General features: G+C 41.6%; 1 protein-coding gene across 2 annotated transcripts in view; it reads left to right on the top strand.

The window, feature by feature from the left end:
• The first annotated feature begins 659 nt into the window (after positions 1-659).
• Positions 660-19,883, top strand: part of prx (periaxin) — a 51,263-nt gene continuing 32,039 nt past the window's right edge. For both annotated transcript variants that reach the window (XM_026193203.1, XM_026193202.1), the window contains exon 1: positions 660-732. In XM_026193203.1, coding sequence (XP_026048988.1) covers positions 675-732 — 58 coding nt within the window. In that variant the 5' untranslated portion in view covers positions 660-674. The remainder of the gene's footprint in view (positions 733-19,883) is intronic.

The following is a 19,883-nucleotide window of genomic DNA, read 5'->3' as shown; positions in this document are numbered from 1 at the left end:
TGTTGTCCAACTGACTGTGTGTCGTTGTGTCTGACTGGTATCCAGTGTCCAGCCCCTCTAAGCCCAGTAACAAGGCCCTGCTGGGCCACAACTAAAGCCTCCAGCACCACAAACAATGGAGCAGGGCTTTATGATGGGTCGAAGCAAACTGCTGACTGTCCACTAGTGCTAATACGCCCCTATTCTGTCTTATCTCAGTGGTGTCACTCTTCCTTCACAAACACATGCACACACACTTACACATATGTGCATATTCAACATCTATTTCCCATCTTTGCAGTGGTTTGCAGAAGAAAAAGGGATTTTAGCCATCGTTACATTTATAAGTCCATACACTAAGATGGCCCCTCTATACTCCTGTAGCTCCATTCACCATTCACTATCTATCCATTTACCATCCATCCATAGATTCATCCATCCATCTCTCCACCCATCCATCCATCTCCCAGCCCTCAGACCTCTCCACCCTCTCTCAATTGCTCTCTTTCTGTTTGTGGTCGATGCCGAGCATGTAGCTCAGTCTCCCTCGGGCCCAAACAGTCAAAAGGACCCCTGGATAAACTCCAACATTCACCTGCCTCCCCCAGCTCTGCCTCCCAGCTCTTCCAATCCCGCAGCCTGCGCTTGGGCTGCTCCACCGGTGTGTTTCCTCCTTCGGATTCCCACTGTGGACCATGTGTGAGTGTCTGCGTGGAATATTCAGAGTCACCTGGACACCTTCCTCCGATGCAGGTCAGGATGAATCAGTTATGTGTTGCTTTACTGCCCAGAGAAACACAAGCTCCCTGGAAATATTTTGCAAACTTTGTATTTGATGCAAAAAATGTATTTTATACTAAATTACATTTGCTCATCATCAAAGGAATGATTCTCTACTGTTTCTGTTAAGCTTTAGGACCATCTCCGGCTGTGAGTAGGTTAAAATAAAAAAGTTACATTTGGAAAAAGAATTGTCCACTTCATTCACTTTAGTTTAAAGAAATATCTGGAGTAAATTATGATAATGAAATTGAGGCTCATTACCATGGATTAACATCCTCTTCCGTGGTTTTACTTTTCTGCTTTTTTATTGTCTTTGTTTATAAGATTTTTTACCACTTTTGGGATGAATTTAGTTCATCTTATCTTGGACCTACCTTGAAGTTCATCAGAACTGGTTTGTGATTAATGAAAATATTGTACTTTGGCTTAAATTTTAAAAATAGTGAGGGTTGATTTCAAGTTATAAGCCTCTGCTGCATGCTGTTTGAAACAGGAATCGCTCTTTCTGGATTTTTAGTCGTAAGATGTGGGCTGCATGGTGATTTGGTCTTTGTTCTTGTTCAGTATTTGGTGATACTTTGGCCAAAGCTTGGTCATAAAATTGTTGTTGCCCATTGTAAATCGCTGTAAAAATAACAAAAATGATGTCAGCTTGACAAGCTGATAGTGACTCATTGGCTGTTAGTAGATCTGCCAGGCAGCAAGTCAAAATGTATCCTGTTACATGTAACTCTGTTTCATTCACACTGTATTCTGCACATTATTAGAATCAGCCTTGTTACAAACAATTACGTACGTACTTTCTAGTTAGACTCGCAAGACTGTTTTACATTTTTGGATCTTCACAATCAGCAGATTTTGCTTTACTTGCAAAATTATCCTAATTAGAATAAAAATTTTAGTCAGATGTATTTTTTCTTTTACATAATAACAAATTAGAGGGAAGATAAGCAGAAGAAACTAGTAATAGAATAACAATATCTTTAACCTGATACATTCATATGTGCCAAGATCACAGTAATGTAAGCATTTGATGAATGAAGTCTAACAGTTGTTTGAGATTTTTGTGTCACTTGACAAGTTTTCTTTTGTAATGTAGTTGCCATTTTGTTTGTACACTACTTGCTTTTATCAATTTTCATATGATAAAAGTTGTAAATGATTACATTAATTTTGGGCTATGAAGTACCCACTACCGCTTATACTTTGTGCATTGAACAGCCCCAACCAAGTTTTTGTTTTACCTGTAAACACAGAAGATGAACATTCCAACAAAAGCACATTTCTATTTTTTTCTTTTTTTCTATTTTTTTTTTTTTTTGCAGATCCACCTATTCATAAAATGTCATAAAAACATCCAACAATCAATCTTTGTCAAAATGCAATTCAAAGGCTGCTGAATCCTTCACACCCATCTCTATTAATACCCTCAGGTCAGGTCAGTGCGGTGAAAGGTCATCAGGTCACAAGTTAAGGTGAAGCTGAGGGAAGGAAGTGAGCATTTTGTCACTGATAACATTTTCCAGTTGCTGTTTAGTTTATCTGCTCATGCTGATGAAGTGTGTACATGTAGGAGAGAGAGAACAGCAACAATCTGCTTCCTCTGTGTGTTTCCAAGACACATAATCCAGCATGACGTAAGTCCAGACAGACTGAGACGATACCCTTCTTCTCATCCAGTTGGGTATCGCATTGAGCACACGTTTGCTCTGTATATGCAAGCCACCTCTTTTCATGCTGTAACTGACTTAATCGATGTCATATCTGTTGTCACTGATGCCTGTTTTGTTCTGTGTGGGGGACTTTCTGCTACTGTCCATGGGACATACCAAGAAAGAGACACGGTGGCAGATATAAATAGAAATAGGCAATAACAATCTTCTAACACATACAGCTACATCTGTCTGAAAGTCCTGCAAAATGTATCTAAAATAAATGTTCTTGTTGTCAGACTGCATCTTCACTCTGAAGGTCAGGTTGGGTTATGTTTATCGTGTCCACCTGGAAGAACATCTAACCTCAAGCAGAAATGTCTGTTGAGAATAGTTTTCACTTGTATTGATATGTTAATGTATTTTTAAACTGTTACTTAAATTTCAAGCCATATCATGTTTTTATGCTCTAATGGCAGCTGAACTGCTAAACAGAACTGTATTTAAGGCAATAAGATGTATAATGTGCATGGATGACTTCCAGCCAATCAGAAACTGGTATTTTCAGCAGCCGCAGCAGGCATAAATTAAAAAGTAATAACCTCTGAGAAGTGGTAGCTATGATATCACCCAGCACCCCACCCCCATGCACGCAGACAGGCTGTTAGACGATGTTTTTACCGTGACACACACTGACACACACACATACCTACACACTGCCTGCTCCAGTTTCCTGGCCCATTTAAGCGCTGACGAGGGCATAACTGTGGGTCTGGTGGGACCTCGTGCCCAGTGCCACACCTCGCCCCGTCTCGCCTCCTCCACCCCCATCCCACTCTAGAAGCACCGCTCCTCACTCCCGTGTTTGCTCTCCTCTATCTGATCCCTCAGTCCAAATAACATAAAATCATATCAGCAGATCGTTGCTGTTTTATGAAAAGCTTCTGCTGAAATTAGGAGAAATATGTGTTTTACTCAGTGATACTTCTGACATAGGACTATGTAATCCTTCAGACCGGGTTACTACAAAGTAAAATACCTACAGATACCTTCCACTTTCTTTCTCTCTCAGCCTTCATCCCGCTATTGTCTGGCCCTGCCCTTGATTCAGGATCCCCGGCCTTCTCTGTATCTAAATCCTGGCTTTGTGTTGGAGCTGAAATGCAACAATGACCATGTTAGCTGACACAGTGTTGGCTGTCTGATCTGCGCTGACAGCAAGCCCCCCCTCAACCCCACCTCTGCTTGGCTTACTGGAAATGCAGATAGCTATTGCTCATCTGCAGGGCTATGGGCTGGTTGGTTGGGTCGGCTCTATGGGGGTTACGTGGTTGGTGTGCAGGTGATGGGTTATAAAGCTCTGGGCTTTGAGTGGAGGTTTAAATGGTCTGCAGGTGTTTTCAGTTGTATTTTGTTTTTTTGGCTAATTAAAAAGATGTCAGCCCAATGCTGTGTGGTCATATCCACAGTCCAGAGCAGAGGTGTGTAGCTGCCCTGCAGGTGTGCAGGGACTGTATTATTCAAGTATCCATGAACTTCATCGGTTCACCAAAACATTTTCGTTTTTAAATTGCTCCACCTGAGCCAAGGCTGAGCATTATGCTCTCAGTGTTTTTGCTTGTCTTTGTGTGTAAGCAGAGAATTGTACAAATCACTAAACTAAATTTCTTGAAACTTGGTGAAGAGGAGGAGCATAGGCAGAGAAAACATAAACTTTGGTTGAAGACACCTTTAGCATTTCCAATTAATAATTCTACTATACAAAGTTCACTAGAGGGTGAGACCCTTTTGTTTACAAGTGAAACTAATTCACCTTCTGGGACAAAAGAAGGCTTGGCAAGAAATGTTTTTGGAGGTGGTACAGCAAGATGCCTGTTTCTACATGTTGTAAATTAAATCCAAAGTTTTCTTCACATACTTTGTTATTGCTGATTATTTGGTATGGACAGTATCCCTCCTTCTCTGCTCCTCGGGTTATTTAGCCATGCAGTTACTGAAAATGAATTCCTTTTTCATGTGAGTAAACCATGAGCATGTCTTTTTACTTTTTTACTTTTCATCTATTCACTACGTGATCCCTTTTCACATTCTTTCAGTAGCCCATGTCTTTGGACTAAACAATATTATATGGTGGCTTTGGCACAGGAAGCGGGTCATATTCTAATTGGAAGGTTGTCAGTTCGATCCCTGGCTGCTCCAGTCTTCATGGGACTGGATGTTGAACCTTGAGTTGCTCCCAATGCATTCATCGGAGTTGCTTACAAATGAATGTGTGTGAATAGGTTAATGAACATGCTGCATAAAGCACTTTGAGTGCAAAAGCGCATATCAGAACCAGTCCATTTAATATATTCACTATGAATGCTTTGGGTAGGAGCACCTTCTCTGGAGAGTTTAGCTGTGATGATCTGCATAATTATCCTACATACCGCTAAGCATTTAGGAGTGGAACCTGCAGCTATGGTTGATGAAGTTGTTTACTTTCCAGGATCAAATTCCTTTTATGCAGCTGAGTTACTTCCACTGGAGTGAGCGCCTCTCCACTTCGTTTCACCTCAGTGAGTGTGAAGTTGTTGGTTGTGTTTTGGTTTGCACGAGTGCCACCTTGGATCTCTTCTGTAAGTGGCAGCTGCCAAGTATGAGTTTGTATACACTAACATGCAAGTTCTCAGATGAGTGGGGATGTCAAGGGAAGGAAATATGGAGTGAATATGAACTTTTTTATATAATACTGTTAATGATTTATTTAGAAAATGTCAGTGTAGATGTAGATGTTTTAATGCTTCTGAAAGGAGAGGAGAAAAACATTCCCAGTGCCACTGCATTAATATTTGGACAACATCCACAGTGTTGAAGATCCTTGAATCCCAAACAGCTCAGTGGGTGTAAAGGAAAAGAGAGTTTAGCAGCAGGTAATCTTTTGGTTTCTAGATGACAGTTGAGAGGACTTTGGCTCGCCAGCTGGCATGTATAAATTCTGCAACCAGCTGGATTACTGCAAATCATCAGTGAATTCAAGGAAGCATACAGAGACATGCACAAATACACAGACATACACACACGGCAATGCTCAAATTCAGGCAGGAATACACAGAGACAAGCATATATAAATACACACACAACATCCAGCTCACAACAGCAGCTGCTTCCTTGAAATACATCACACTTTCTCTAAAACAAGATCCAAGGCCTGCTGTTCCTATTTTCAGCCACTTGGGATAAAAATAGCTTCTAGGGAGAAACATCACTCACTGATAAATTCATCCTGATACTTACTGGAAGCAAAGACGAGCTGAGTTTTTATTAGAGCTGTTTTCTTGTTTATATTGGCTCAGCTGAAACACCGAAGCAACCAACAGTTGGCGTCTTGCTGGAAAGAAAATCCACCTTTCAGATGTCACACAGCAGGCGCTTACACAAACTCAATACACTTTTCTTTGGAAACAGTCCCATTTTTCTTGCATATTAAGTCATTATAACTTATTGGAAGATCAATAACTCTGGCATATTTTGCAAGCTCAGCAATGTGCAGTTGGATAGCAGATGAGTAGGAGGAGTGTTTTCAAAGTAAAAAGAGTGACCTTTGAGCTTTTGTTTTATAGCCTGTTGTCTGTGTTTCAGAAATGATATATCATTAACTCAGTATTGTTATAGGCATTATTTACATTCCTCTTTAAAACAAGTAAAGGGGTCTCTCTATAGAAGCTAAGAGTTAAGTCTGCTTATCTCCTTGGCATCATAATTATAAATAATTGGCATCATGTATTCTGCAAGCTTTAACAAGTTCTCATTTTTAGATTTAAGATGATAAAGTTCATCTTTCCAATTCTTCTCATTCACTGTCTTAATAGCTTGCAGCAGGCACTGAGAGACAGAGAAACACTCGCTGCTCCTGCAGTCTACTATGACACAAACTTTGTTATCTTCTTCTCCTCCCTCCTTTATTACTATGGTCGTTCAGCCCCACCTCCAGGTGCCCTAATATGGGGGCATAGCTCTACCCTCCAGCCAATCGGGTGGCTGCATGCATCCCTCCTTGAGATGGGGCACTGGCCAGGCCTGAGCTTTCAGTGAGGGGAGCAACAGGCTGGCTGGTGACAAGGGGCAAATGTTTAAAGCAAAGAGAGGGGGAAAAGAGAAAAAAGTACCAACAACAAATTAATGACAGCAGCCGACCAACACGAAGTGAGTGTGAAAGAGTCATAAGAACAAGAGAAGAGGACGAGCCTGAGAGTGAAGCTCTGCTTCTGTTGCTGCTGCTGCTGCTGCTGCTGCTGCAGGTGGAGGGCCTGTCACCTTTGAGGACACGCTGAGGTTGAAAATTAAGGTAGGCTGTGTGGATGTGGTTTAATAAAGTCTGTGCTCATGCAACACTGCAGTCTGTGGATACCAGTCTGTTGCTGTGTAGGAAAATGTGCTAAAAGATGGGGAAGATTTTTGCTGGTTAGAGCAAATATGAAAGCATGTGTTCCTGATACTCTGTGTTATGGAATAGCAGCAGTGTTTTTTTTCCCCTTTTTTTGCTCTGCGTCTGTATAATTTAGCTATAAATCTGCCTGAAAACACATTGTTGTCTTTCTGAAAGGTTGGTTTAACATTTGGCAGCTCAGGAGCTGCTGAGAGCTGGGCAGAATAGTTTATGGAGCTGCCTGCAGACTCCAGTTTGCTGACATTGGAGAGCATAACAATAGTGTGCTGTTTAAATGCAAAGACAGTTTTAGTAAGACAGCTGCTGCTAGTGTTTATTCCAACATGCCAGTTGCTGGTTACAAACACTCGAGTATTCACTGAGGTTTATGGTAACTATTTGCAGCATGACATGTCGTTATGCTCCAAGTTTATAAGGGAGTTTTGTCAAGAGACCCAAGAGAAATAACACTTGAAAATTAATCAGAGCACTTATTTTAACCGTGTATCTGGCAGTGCCATTTGTTCAGCCCACATAACAGAGTGCCCTCATCATAAATAAACCACTCAACATTGTAAGTAGTTTACTGCTCTTTTAAACAACTGTCAGTAAACTACTCATGTCCCAGCAAGGTTTTTTTGTAAAAACACCAAGTGACCAAGCTCCTGGTGTACGCACTAGTACGTCTTTATGCTGCAGAGCACGCAGTCATTTCCAGTAGTCCCTGTCTTAATGTTACACACAGTGACAGCTGCAGTGTGACGGTCACAGGATCTGTTTGGCCCCCAGGTCCAACTTCACCGCTTACCAGCCTGGTATGTACGCTGGCTTAAAGTGGGTACAGAGGTATCACAGCCAAAGCACACCCACTCTGTGATTGAAGATCACAAACAAATAAGTCCCTCTGGATTACATAATGCATGCACTGGACATTTTAGGCGATAAAAGCTACATCTTTGACAACAACACCAAAATAGACCAGCGAAACCAGAAGGCAGATTCTTCTTTCCAGCAACATTTGCACCAGCGCCCTAAAGGTTAAAGGTTAAAATGGTTTCATTTTTCCACTGGTTTAGGTGAACACATTTACTGTGTGTGGATGTGTGTGTCCACACTGAACTGAGAATAAATGACGTCAGAAATGAAATGATGGATGATGATAGCAGTTTCCTGGCGACAGATTTTGGGTGGTGGTTGCAGTTATGGGTGGGGTCAGTTTTAGACCGGCATTTAAGGGGTCAAGTGGGGTTAAGAGCTGACGGGGTAGTTCATGGGGGAGACCTCATGAGGAAACACCACTTGACGTACATGCAGGGTGAACTTCCTCTGGTGCACGCAGAGAGCTGAGAGGATGTTACAGGAAGGAAGACTCCTGTAAACAAAAGACCTGAAAGTACACTTGTTTTGCTTTGCTTTTCTTTGAGGCTTTATTTTAAACATGGTAAAATAACACAATAAAACATAAGGAAGGAGTGGGGAGAAGCACAAGGTTATTTAATCACACCCCATCTTCAATATTTAGTAACTTTACTTCCTGTTTTTTTCCTTCTCGCTCATAAATCCTTGTTTACATTCTTCTTTCTATAAATTTATTGTATAAGCCCAATAACACACCAAAAAGACGCACAGATAGAAATAGGTATGCATAGATACGCACACTTATAAATACATATACATGCACATGCATCTATATATACATAAAAAAAAATCAAAAATAGAAAATAAGTATAAATAATTGGTGAGACATCCAATCAAAACCTTTCTTTGTTCCTTCCTTCCCTGCAAAAACTACCTCTACTATTTTACGTCTTTTTAAACTGTGTCAGTTTGTTCAAATTATAAGATGCTTATAGTTTGTGTGTTTTATCCTAAGCTAACCTGAGCTGTGACTGTCTTTCACTATGTGAAAATTCAATCGTTTAAAATAAAAACAAACTTCTGTTTATAAGAGGCATTTCCTGTCCAGAGGCTAACGCCTCCGGGTGTGCCTTGTTTTGCCCATCTGATGTCTCAAAGGGGCAGGAAACACACTGGGATCTATCTCTCTCATCTTCAATGGTTTGGACATGATGCTGTTTGCTTGGTGCTTTTATCTAAAGTGGCGCACGGCGGCAACACTTCCGAAATTTGCAGTTGGAAAAGACCCGGTGGGATTCGGGGCCACCCGTGGTTTAGAGGCCACTGAGCTCCACAGTTTCTGTCTTCTTATTCAAACAGGACAGCACATAGTCACCCAATCACAGTGCATTTAAATTTACCTGTTGAAGACCATTTTCCCTTTTGGCTCCAGATTGTTGTAACGAATTACAGGTTTAAGATTCAGGTAATCAGTCTTTTTACAATCAATGTTCAATATCCAACAGGACAAAAAAAAGCTGGAGCATTTCTTGGGTGTTAAAATGCTAAATTGTACATTTTCCATATTGTTACCAGTAGCAAAGTCCACCACTGACGTATTCTGCAGACTTCCAGTGGAAAAGATATTATGTAACATTTAGACAGGCGATAAAATAGCTAAGCTGTAAACTAACCTTTATCTGTAAATTAAAACCAGTGGAGCATCTTTCCTAAAACAATGTCCTTATTAGATTGAATGATGACAAGCCTCATTATAAACACTCCAGTGTGTATTATACTGCAGGTACTAATCCAGAGTCCCTCATAAAAACACAGAGCTGCACATATCCAAGCATCAAAACTCTCTGCACGTACAAGTGCTGATATTTTAGGTGGGAAACTTTTGTTTTGAATGTGGTTGAAGTGACCCTCTCACTATAATTGTCAGGGTCCTGGGTCTCCTGACCCAGCGTTTTAGTTCTTTGTGATTTTTGTATTATTGTACTTGGTGTGAGTTTCTAGTTTCGATCCCTTGCCCTTCATGTTTCTCTATGTCCCCTCTGTTCTGTGTAAGTCTGTGTCTGCATGTTTGAGTTCCCCTCTGTGCCTCTCGGTTCTTAGAGTCCTCTGCCTTATGGTTTATGTCTCTGTGTTTCCTAGTTGCTGTCTCCACTGTGTCAAGTTTGCGTCTCTGTGTGATCCTTCCTGTTTTACTTTGTAGGTCCGTGTCTTATGTGAATGTGTCCTGCTTTGCTTGTCTCATCAGTTCTAATTTCCCCCAGCTGTGCTCTCCTTCTGTGTCTCATTCTCCTCGTTACTTCCCAGTGTATTTAGTCCCTGTGTTTCTCTGAGTCAGTGTTGCGTCGTACCCTCAACAAGCTGTGTGTGTTTTGCCTCCGTGTTACCAGTGTTTTGTTTCCAGCTCTAGCTCCAGTTCAGTATTTCTGCTTCAGTGTTTTAGTCCACCAGCGTTTTTGTTGTCCTTTGGTGAGTTTAGTTTAGTAAGAGGTTTTCCCAGCAATAAAGCTGCGCTTTAAGTTGAACTTCTGTGTCTGAGTCCTGCATTTTGGATCCACCACTCCTGCTTGCCTGCCTGCCACACAGCCAACCATGACAATAATCTGTTTAATACTGTTCACTGTTCACTGTTTGTTGCCAATATGTGTTTCTGGGACAGTGCTTCACTGGCTTGCGTGCAAGTTGAAATAAAATCAACGCAGTGTGGGCTTGCATGATATAGCGCTAATGTATGAGCGTCACATCACTCCCCTTTGTCTGTTTGTTGCATCACTTCTAAATTGTCATATTTTGAATTTCTGATATATTCCATTTTCACATACCATTTGTTTCAAAATGAGGAATTTACGGTGTATGCAGATGACATTCAGTATAAGCATCATAGAATAGAATAGAATTCAACTTTATTGTCATTGCACATGCACAGGTACAGGGCAACGAAATGCAGTTTGCATCCATCCAGAAGTGCTTTAGTGATATAGATATATTACAATATATATTAGCAATAGTATAGATATGTAAGTATACTACAGAAATGGGTCTATTATGGTATGTTATAATGTACACGGTATGAAGTATGTTGTGAATATTCTATAACTATAAGTATGTACAGGCTGTAGTGAGTACAAGCCATGTACAGGCTATGAACAGGATATAAATATGAAAAACTATACAGAATATGAAATAAATAACTTTACAGAAATCTGAGATATACAGCTATACAGAAATGGGAACTATGCAAGTTGTAAACAGTTGTAGGATTAAAGATTATTGAATGTACAGAATGATTATTTACACAGAGCTATACAGTAGTGCAGTTAAGGTAAGTGAGGGTGTAGATAGTTTCTACAGAGGCTATATAAAGTGCTAGTGGTTGTGAGTGGTGGTTCAGTCCATGTTATTATTGTGTTTGAGGGTACAGTTGTCCATTGTGGGTGTGTGTATGTTCAGTCCATGAGTTTAATGTGGGTCAGATGTCAGGAGGCAGAGTTCAGGAGTCTAACAGCTGTGGGGAAGAAGCTGTTCCGGTACCTGGTGGTCTTAGTCCGGAGGCTCCTGTGGTGCCTCCCAGAGGGCAGGAGGGTGAAGAGTCCATGTGATGGGTGACTGGGGTCTCTGATGATTTTCCCAGCCCTTTTCAGACACCGCTTCCTGTAGATGTCTTTTATGGCAGGAAGTGGTGCTCCGGCGATGCGCTGGGCAGTTTTCACGACCCTCTGCAACGCCTTCCGGTCCGAGGCAGAGCAGTTCCCGTACCAGACTGTTATACAGTTGGTCAGGATGCTCTCGATGGTGCAACGATAGAAGTTCACCAGGATGTCTGAGGACAGGTGGTTCTTCCTCAGGGTCCTCAAGAAGAAGAGGCGCTGGTGAGCCTTCTTGACCAGCTTGGAGCAGTTGGTCGTCCAGGTGAGATCCTCGGAGATGTGGACTCCCAGGAACTTGAAGCTGCTCACACGCTCCACAGCCATCCCCTTAATGTGGATGGGTGGATGTGGGTCAGCATTCCTCCTGTAGTCCACGATGAGCTCCTTGGTCTTCTCGGTGTTAAGCAGCAGGTTGTTTGTGTCGCACCACTCAGCCAGACGATCCACCTCCTCCCTGTAGGCGGCCTCATCGTTGTCACTGATGAGGCCAATCACCGTGGTGTCATCTGCAAACTTAATGATGGTGTTGGAACCATCAGCAGGTCTGCAGTCGTGGGTGAAGAGGGAGTAGAGGAAAGGGCTCATCACACAGCCTTGTGGTACACCGGTGTTCATTGTGATGGTAGATGAGCAGTGGTTATCCAGCCGGACATGTTGGGGGCGGTTGGTCAGGAAGTCCAGTAACCATTTGCAGATGAGGGAGCTGATGCCCAGGTCTGTCAGTTTCCTGATGAGTTGTGAGGGGTGGATTGTGTTGAATGCTGAACTGAAGTCTATAAACAGCATTCTGGCGTAGGTGTTGTTGTTGTCCAGGTGTGAGAGGACAGAGTGCAGTGCGATGGAGACTGCATCCTCTGTGCTCCTGTTCTGGCGGTATGCGAATTGGTGGGGGTCCAGGGTGGGGGGGAGACAGGATTTGAAGTGTGCTAGGACCAGCTGCTCTAAGCACTTAGTGATGATGGGGGTGAGTGCTACTGGGCGGTAGTCATTGAGGCAAGATGGGTTGGAGTTTTTGGGTATCGGGACGATGGAGGTGGATTTGAAGCAGGCCGGTACCACAGCGTGGGCCAAGGACAGATTGAATATGTCTGTGAGCACTCCTGCAAGCTCCCCAGAACACGCTCTGAGAACACGCCCGGGGATGCCATCTGGACCTGCAGCCTTGTGGACATTGATCCTGCTCAGCACCGCTCCTACATCGGTGGGGGAGAGAGTCAGAGGTTGGTGGTCTGGCGTCATGTCTGCTTTGGTTGTGGTTGTGGGGTTCCCTCGCTCAACACGAGCATAAAAGTTGTTGAGCTCGTTGAGGAAGGAGACATCAGAGGATGCGGGGGAGGGTTTGGTGGTCCTGTAGTCTGTAATGGTCTGGAGTCCTTGCCATAGATGAAGGGAGTTAGATATTATGGGAAAAAAGATATATGAAAAACATTGTATGTAACACACCCTGAACAAAAAGTATGGCATTTGTTTTAAATTATTGTTAAACATGTCAGGGAGAACTTGTACTCTTTGCTAATACTTAATTACTCACTTACATCATGCATTTCTTCTGATTTTCCACCTGCAGCTCCAACATACCAGTAGAGTCAACTCGGTATTAGAGTCCAGTACATAAGTCATGATACAGGCAAACGGAAGGTTTGTTATCACTCCCCAAGACAAACATCCATTTCCCTAAAAACAATCGAATGAAGATTATTTCCATCTGCAGTAATTTACATTTGGCACCATGGTGCTGTTCTGGGACATCTCAGATTCTTCGTTCACATGTGCAGAAAAATAGTGAGGACAAAATAAAGCAAACATCAGTGGCATCAGACACGAAGGAGCTGTATCAGAGGTGGGTTGCAAAGTGGCTTGTAGATTCAGAGCAAACGCTATGACATGAGACAAAACAGTGTTTTGTTTTCTTTCTGTTCATTCGTGTGGACGGTAATGTTCTAGTGAATGTTTTTCTACATGTCCATTAGCAGGTTGGCATTTCCAGTGGTGACAAGAACAATTTTTTAAAGCACATACAGTGGTCCCTCGTTTACCACAGGAGTTAGGCTCTAAAAATAATAAAATACTAGGTGAATTATTATAGATGCTTTAAGGCTGTAAAACCCCTCACTACACTTTCTCAGACAGGCATGAACATTTTCACACTTTTCTCTCTTGTTTGAACACTCTCAAAGTTCAAACCTTTGTAGAAAAATAAGTCCAGTATTATAGAATGAAACCAAAGATCAAACCCTGGTTTCAGGTTCAGAACCTGGGAATAGAGCAGCTGCGAGAGAATTCAACATCAATGAATCAATGGTACAGAAGTAAAAGAAGCAAGAAGAATGAGTTAAGTAAAGTTTGAATTATCTGACTGTTTTGTTTCGCTTAATGCGCCTTATAATCTGTTGTGCCTTATGGTTATTAAACATTTGAAAGAAATTGCCCACCCCTGGTCTAAACAATCTCAGTCCACGAGGGCCGGTGTCCCTGCAGGTTTTAGATCTCACCTTGGGTCAACACACCTGAATCACATAATTAGTTCGTTACCAGGCCTCTGGAGAACTTCAGGACATGTTGAGGAGCTAATTTAGCCATTTAAATCAGCTGTGTTGGTTTGAGGACACATCTAAAACCTGCAGGGACACCGGCCCTCATGGACTGAGATTGCCCACCCCTGGTTTAGACTAAGTAGATCCACTTCAACTTCATACATCAGGTCCGTGAACAGACTGTGTCAGAACAAACCAGTGATGCTGAATCACAGATTTCATTGTTTTCCTTTTTTTAAGAGCTGATGTTTTTTGAAGTATTTACAGTCAGTCTGGGGACTGGAATAGAAACAGCTTCCTTCCTTTGCTCTCTGTCCTAAATTTAGACCCAGTAAGTTTTGTGTTATCTGCTCAGTCTCCCACCAATTGTAAAAAAGTGTGGCGGTATGGCGGTATTTCCTCTGTGTGTGAACTCTTGCGTAAGTGTGTGAGGAGAAAAAATATTTTTATCTAGAGTATATGTGACCTGTGCTGATAATACTCCTCTCTAGAAATAAATCACAAACACATCCTCAGCTGTTTGTCAGGCGCTATGTAATGTGTTACGTCAAAGACATGTTATCAACTTTTTAAAGGGCAGACTTGTTTTCTTTGCGTTGACACCTGATGCTCAAGTCCAGCCGTCATTGAGCCAACTATAACATCATTAACTTGTCCATCTTTAATAGGCTTAAAGCAGCCGCTGAACAGGATTAGAGCAGCAGGGTCAGTTTCATGAGGCTTCGTCTTTAAGGCACTGCGGGACAACAAAAACGATTCAGCTGACATCACATCATCACAATTCATGATGGATGTCCAAACTAGTGCGAGGAATCACAGCTATCAGTCACACACTGACAGCAGACAAGCGATACTGGTTGTTCAGACAAGTGCCTTCTTGCAGCTGTACATTGTTAAAGTGATAGAAAAAGAAATCAATGGGTTGTGAGGACAAAATGTCTAATTCAACCGCGTTTACCTGTGGTGTAAAGTGGTACATGGGTATGTGTTGAGTCGTGGTAACCTGGGGAGCTGAACTGGAGCTCAGTTCTGCATAACTCAAAACAGATATGGTGTCCCATGAATGCCCATTTATCCATTTTCTTAACTGGGTATCCAGTTCAGTGTCACGGGGTAGCTTGGAGGCTACCCCATATGTCTTTGGATGCTGATACTAAGGCTCCTACCAGCTAAACACTCTGCCCATGTACATGATTGAAAAAAATAACCATTTAAAATGCGTAAAGTAAGGTCTTGTATGAATTGGTGTGAATGGGTTAATACTGTTCCTAGTGTTGGACAGCAGTCCCCAACCTTTTTTGCGCTACGGACCGGTTTATGTCCGACAATATTTTCACGGACCAGCCTTTAAGGTGTCGCGGATAAATACAACAAAATAAAACCAGTACTGGTACCCAAAAAAAGAAGATTTATTCATAAAATACACAAGAAAGACCCAGGGAAATCCCAGGGACATCATAGAACACCCATTAAATCCTAGTCCATCTAACTAAGCCTTGGAAGTAAATGCTAAAGATGCTTATGTGGTATTTTAGGAATCTTCCGGGAAGTTTTTGATTTTGGGCAAAACCTTTCTAAAAGCCAGTCGTTTATTTTAGCCAGTTTTTGCTTCAGAAACAGGCGTGAACCTCTCCCACACATGTCAGTGGAGCAGTGTGACTGGTTGATGTGTGGTCCGTGTTAAGCGTTAAGAGTGGAACAACCATCTTGCAGTTGCAGAATTCTCCCACAGATTTCTACTAAGGACTTTTTTAAGTTTAATGTCTCCCACTCCCATAATATCCCAACTTTGTTCATTTAATGTTCTGGAAAAAATGTAGGTGCAGAAAGTCTAATCCTTAAATATTAAAAAAAGCTGGAGGGTTTTAAAATATGTGAAAATCAGGCAGCAGGGTGTCAGAGAGCTCAGCATCACTGACGTCCAAATGTTTACATGTACCATGGCTAATATGGAAAGCAGTTCTTTTCTCTATCACTGGAGTTCACAGACCATTAAACACATTTGTTTAAAAGATTTGTCCACCAAATCACTCACTTCCGTACTGTGTAGACTCCGAAGCCAGAAAAGCTGTGACGAACAAGACTAACTCCTTGCTCTCCTTGCAGCTCACTGACAGTTAAACTGAAAGAATGGATCATCTCAGGAGGTGATTGGGGTCAATATATTTTACTGAAATGATTACTTCACAAACGACACAATACCACTGCATTTTAAGGGACATGAGAATTTGTTGCTTCTTTAATGCAAACACTAGAAAAATAGAAAAATAGTTCCGGTATCTTTCTCTGAGAGGACATCTCTCTTATTGGTGTGAATACTTGATCATATTGGTGCAACAGGTAAAGACGAACCAAGTAACGCTCTCCATTCAGGAAAGGCTGCATCCATCCCTCAGAGTTTTTACTGCGCACTGACCTACAGCGACATAGAAATGTTGCAGAGCTGTAGTTAGCATATAAATCCACTTAATCCCAGCATACTTTGATAAACACTGCATAACGATTTACATGTGAAACTGGCAAAGAAGCTTTTTGCTCAAACTTAGCAGTGAAGCTGTGAAGTACTGTCAGGCCCCGTTTAAGTTTTTTTCCACTCTGACTTCATAAATAAACCCACCCACACCATCAAATCTACTTTAGACAACTTAATCCAGCTCCTGTTTGGCAAAATGCAGAGTGGCTGACAGCAGCAACGCACTCTTTGGCTTTCAAGTTTTTCCTCAGATTCAGAGCCCATCGTAAGAACAGTCAGGCACCAAGGAATAAGACTATTAAATACATATTACTGTATCTGTCTTGGACATGTTGCTTAGAAATTATACGACTGTACACGTTTCGGCTTAATTGTAGCCTCCTGGATATTTTGTACATACACAAGTACATCTCTCAGCTGGCTTGGGAAGATCTTTGTTTCCCTCCAGACGAGCTTTACAAGCTGATCAGGGAGAGGGAGGTCTTGGGGTCTTTCTTTAGAGTGCTAGCTCCACCACCCAGACCCGGATGTGTGGTGGAGGCAGAATGGGAGTAAATGTATGGATGGACAATAGTTTTTCAGGTTTAATTTAAGGAAGTATTTCCTGTTCATTTTGTTTTCACTCACTTCAGAAACTTTAAACATTCACTTCATACCTCAGGCCATCTGCGCTAAAGGTCAGGGACTCGAAATTTTAAATAAACTGCCTGAAAATTCACCAGAATACAGAAAACACCAGACCACCTGCATAATGTGCATCTCCAAATTCAAAGCTGTGGCCATGATTACATTTACATGTTGTTTTTAAAAAAATGCATTACAGTTTCATTATGCTCTCTGTGTGTTGTCTTCACTTCAGTGGCCGTGAAATCAACAGTGTAGAGAGGAGATGAGTGTGAAGGAGAACCGTACACACATGCTTAGTCTTAACCAGGAGAGTTATCCCTGAATGGCTTCCAGCTGCTGTTATAATGTTGAACATTTCCCGCTGGCCCGAGGGTTGTTCTGGCCTGTAGTTTTCAATTTCAAGAAATGATTGTACCTGAAGTTTTAGAACGCTTCAGTATGTTTGATGGTTTGCTTGTTAATGCAATCATTAATATTTCCACCTCATCTGTGTAGGCAGATTGGTTTGTGTGACTGGTCTGTGTGCTGAGCCTCGTATATTTGTGTGAGCTACAGCAAACACACTGATCCGCTTTAACCTTTTCCTCTCGTAGTTTTAAGTAGAAATGTAGAAGTCTTCTGGGAACCCAAAAAAGGGTAACAGAGGGTTAGACTGCAAAACCGGCAGTCTGGTAGTTTACAGGAACACAGTGGTCTGGAGATGAGTCAAATTCCCAGCCTGGGCTGTTGTTTCAGTCCATACCCTGTGATATGAAAAATGAAAGTTTTTCTGCCTTGAGGAAAAATAAAAGAGTGGATCCTGTGATGCAGCAGAATAGTTATTTACACGAACGAGCAGTAAGTATGGTTGCAATACTTGCAGTTATAACTAAACTAATACAGTTACAATACTACAAAGCTGCTTTACTCGTGCACACCCTGGCCTGTTTTATGTAAATATTACTTTAAATGCTTTGTAGAACACTGTTAAAAGAGGCTACTTTTAACATTTTTATGAGTGCCACAAATTTTCAAAGTCCTAATCAAGGAAGTTTTCTCCCAAAGAAAACAGGTCTTCTAAACTGCCCCAGATAGCTTTTCTTTTTTTTTTTGCAGTCCACATTTTTCTTGATTTATCTGCACCACTATGTACCAAGTTTACATAATATCCACCTAGCGGGTATCATGCAAAGTAGTTTGGCACTCCCTCAAAAATGAATGAACAGCTGCCATGCAGTTTCCCTCTGCAGTGCTGCTTTTGCCAACTGTAATCTTTCTCAGGGACAACCAAAGCATAGAGATGCTGTTATTGGCTGTGACATTGGACACACGAGTCTTCATGCACTCCCGACCCCTGAGAGGGTGAACATCCAGCATCTTATTGTTATTTTTGATTGCAGTGTCCCCTTTAACATTGCAGTGCAAATTGAACAACTTGTGTGGTTAGCTTTAAATATATTCCCACTGGCCATAGTTGCATTAAAATTGAAAGGATGAGGGTCAGTCAACATTTTGGGAATCAGTTTGAAACCAGTAAACAGCCATACTCTGTTAGTTGTTTGTTAGTTCCTGTGTTTTCAGGTCACGTTTTTGTGTTATTTACCGCAAATTATACTCTGCTGGCTTTCTGAACACTTCCTGATGGTATGTAAAGGATCCTTTTGCTCACCCTCCAGGTCCTCAGCATGTTTCATGAAACTCTGCTCGGTAATTTCCTTGTAATTCTGCTGATATTGCTCCAACTAGACTCACATTGGCAGAAAAACTAATAATCAGAAAGTAATTTGTGTGAATTACTATGAAAAATATGAAAATAAAACTGCACCGTGTAACGCCTTCCTGAACGAGTTGGTTCTGGTTCTTATACATAAGGGATACATAGCTGAGCTCCAGGGTGTCGTCACCCGAAAGCTGGCATCAAGGCGACTGCATAAATCGAGTGTTATCTCTCTATTTTGCCTGGTTGTTTACTAATCAGAGCAGCAGCAAAGAGGCAATCAAGCAGTAATGTAGTCAGGTATGAGGAATGATACTTTTCTAACATCCACTTTTCATTGAAGGAAGTTTTAAACTGTGGGTAAAAATACCTCCCACTTCACTACTTTACACCTACACATGCTGGGGTGTCTGTGGGGCAGTCGTGAGGCGTGTGGGGGCCTGCAGATGTGAGTCTGATCTATAATAAGACCACTCTGTGAGGCATTTCAAATCTTCTCCTCCTCCTCCACTGCCATGCCTCCATTCCTTAGCTCCATCCAGGGAGTGCCACCTCCTCCACCTGTTGCTGTCCATCTGCAGCACAGAGCTGCAGTTTAAAGCATGTTTAAAGTCATCTGCATGTTTACACTTTCACTGTAATATTCTCACCTGAAAATGTTTCTTCACTTTTCTAATTTCACAGATCAGGAAATGTAAACATGTGTTTTAAGTGTCTTTTATTTTTATTTTGTTTATTACAGTTTCAATAATTGAACAGATTTCTATATAGTTTGTATATACATTTAAAAATTACATCACTCGCTGGAAATTTCTGTCACCGTTATGCCTACTTTAGTTTAATAAAACATTTCAGTAACAACTGCTCATTTAGACTCTGACGCCACTTATGGGCCATTAGTTCAGCAGTGCAGTGGGTACACCTGCTATTGCCGCTGCACTTGATAAATAGTCCCTCTCAGTAGCACAAAAACAAGTCAGAAAGGGTTAGAATATCCTAAATAAAAATATTCTATTTCTAAAGATCATATTTTGTCTTTAGTCTGTGTCTGATTTTAAGTTTAAACTATATTCAAATGCACGTGAAAACACCAGAGAGTGAAAACATCTTATTCCAGAGCTCAGTGTCTAAAAGTAGATCATTATTCTTTAGATAATTGTCTTAAAACCTTGAAGAATAAATATGTGTGAGGGTGAGGTCTCTGTCTCTACTAGAGCACCATTCAGTGA

This window comes from Astatotilapia calliptera, chromosome 14 (assembly GCF_900246225.1).
Source record: "Astatotilapia calliptera chromosome 14, fAstCal1.2, whole genome shotgun sequence".
NCBI classification, from domain to species: Eukaryota; Metazoa; Chordata; class Actinopteri; order Cichliformes; family Cichlidae; genus Astatotilapia; species Astatotilapia calliptera.
Note: the sequence above shows the minus strand (reverse complement) of the source record. Positions and strands in the feature narration are given on the sequence as shown.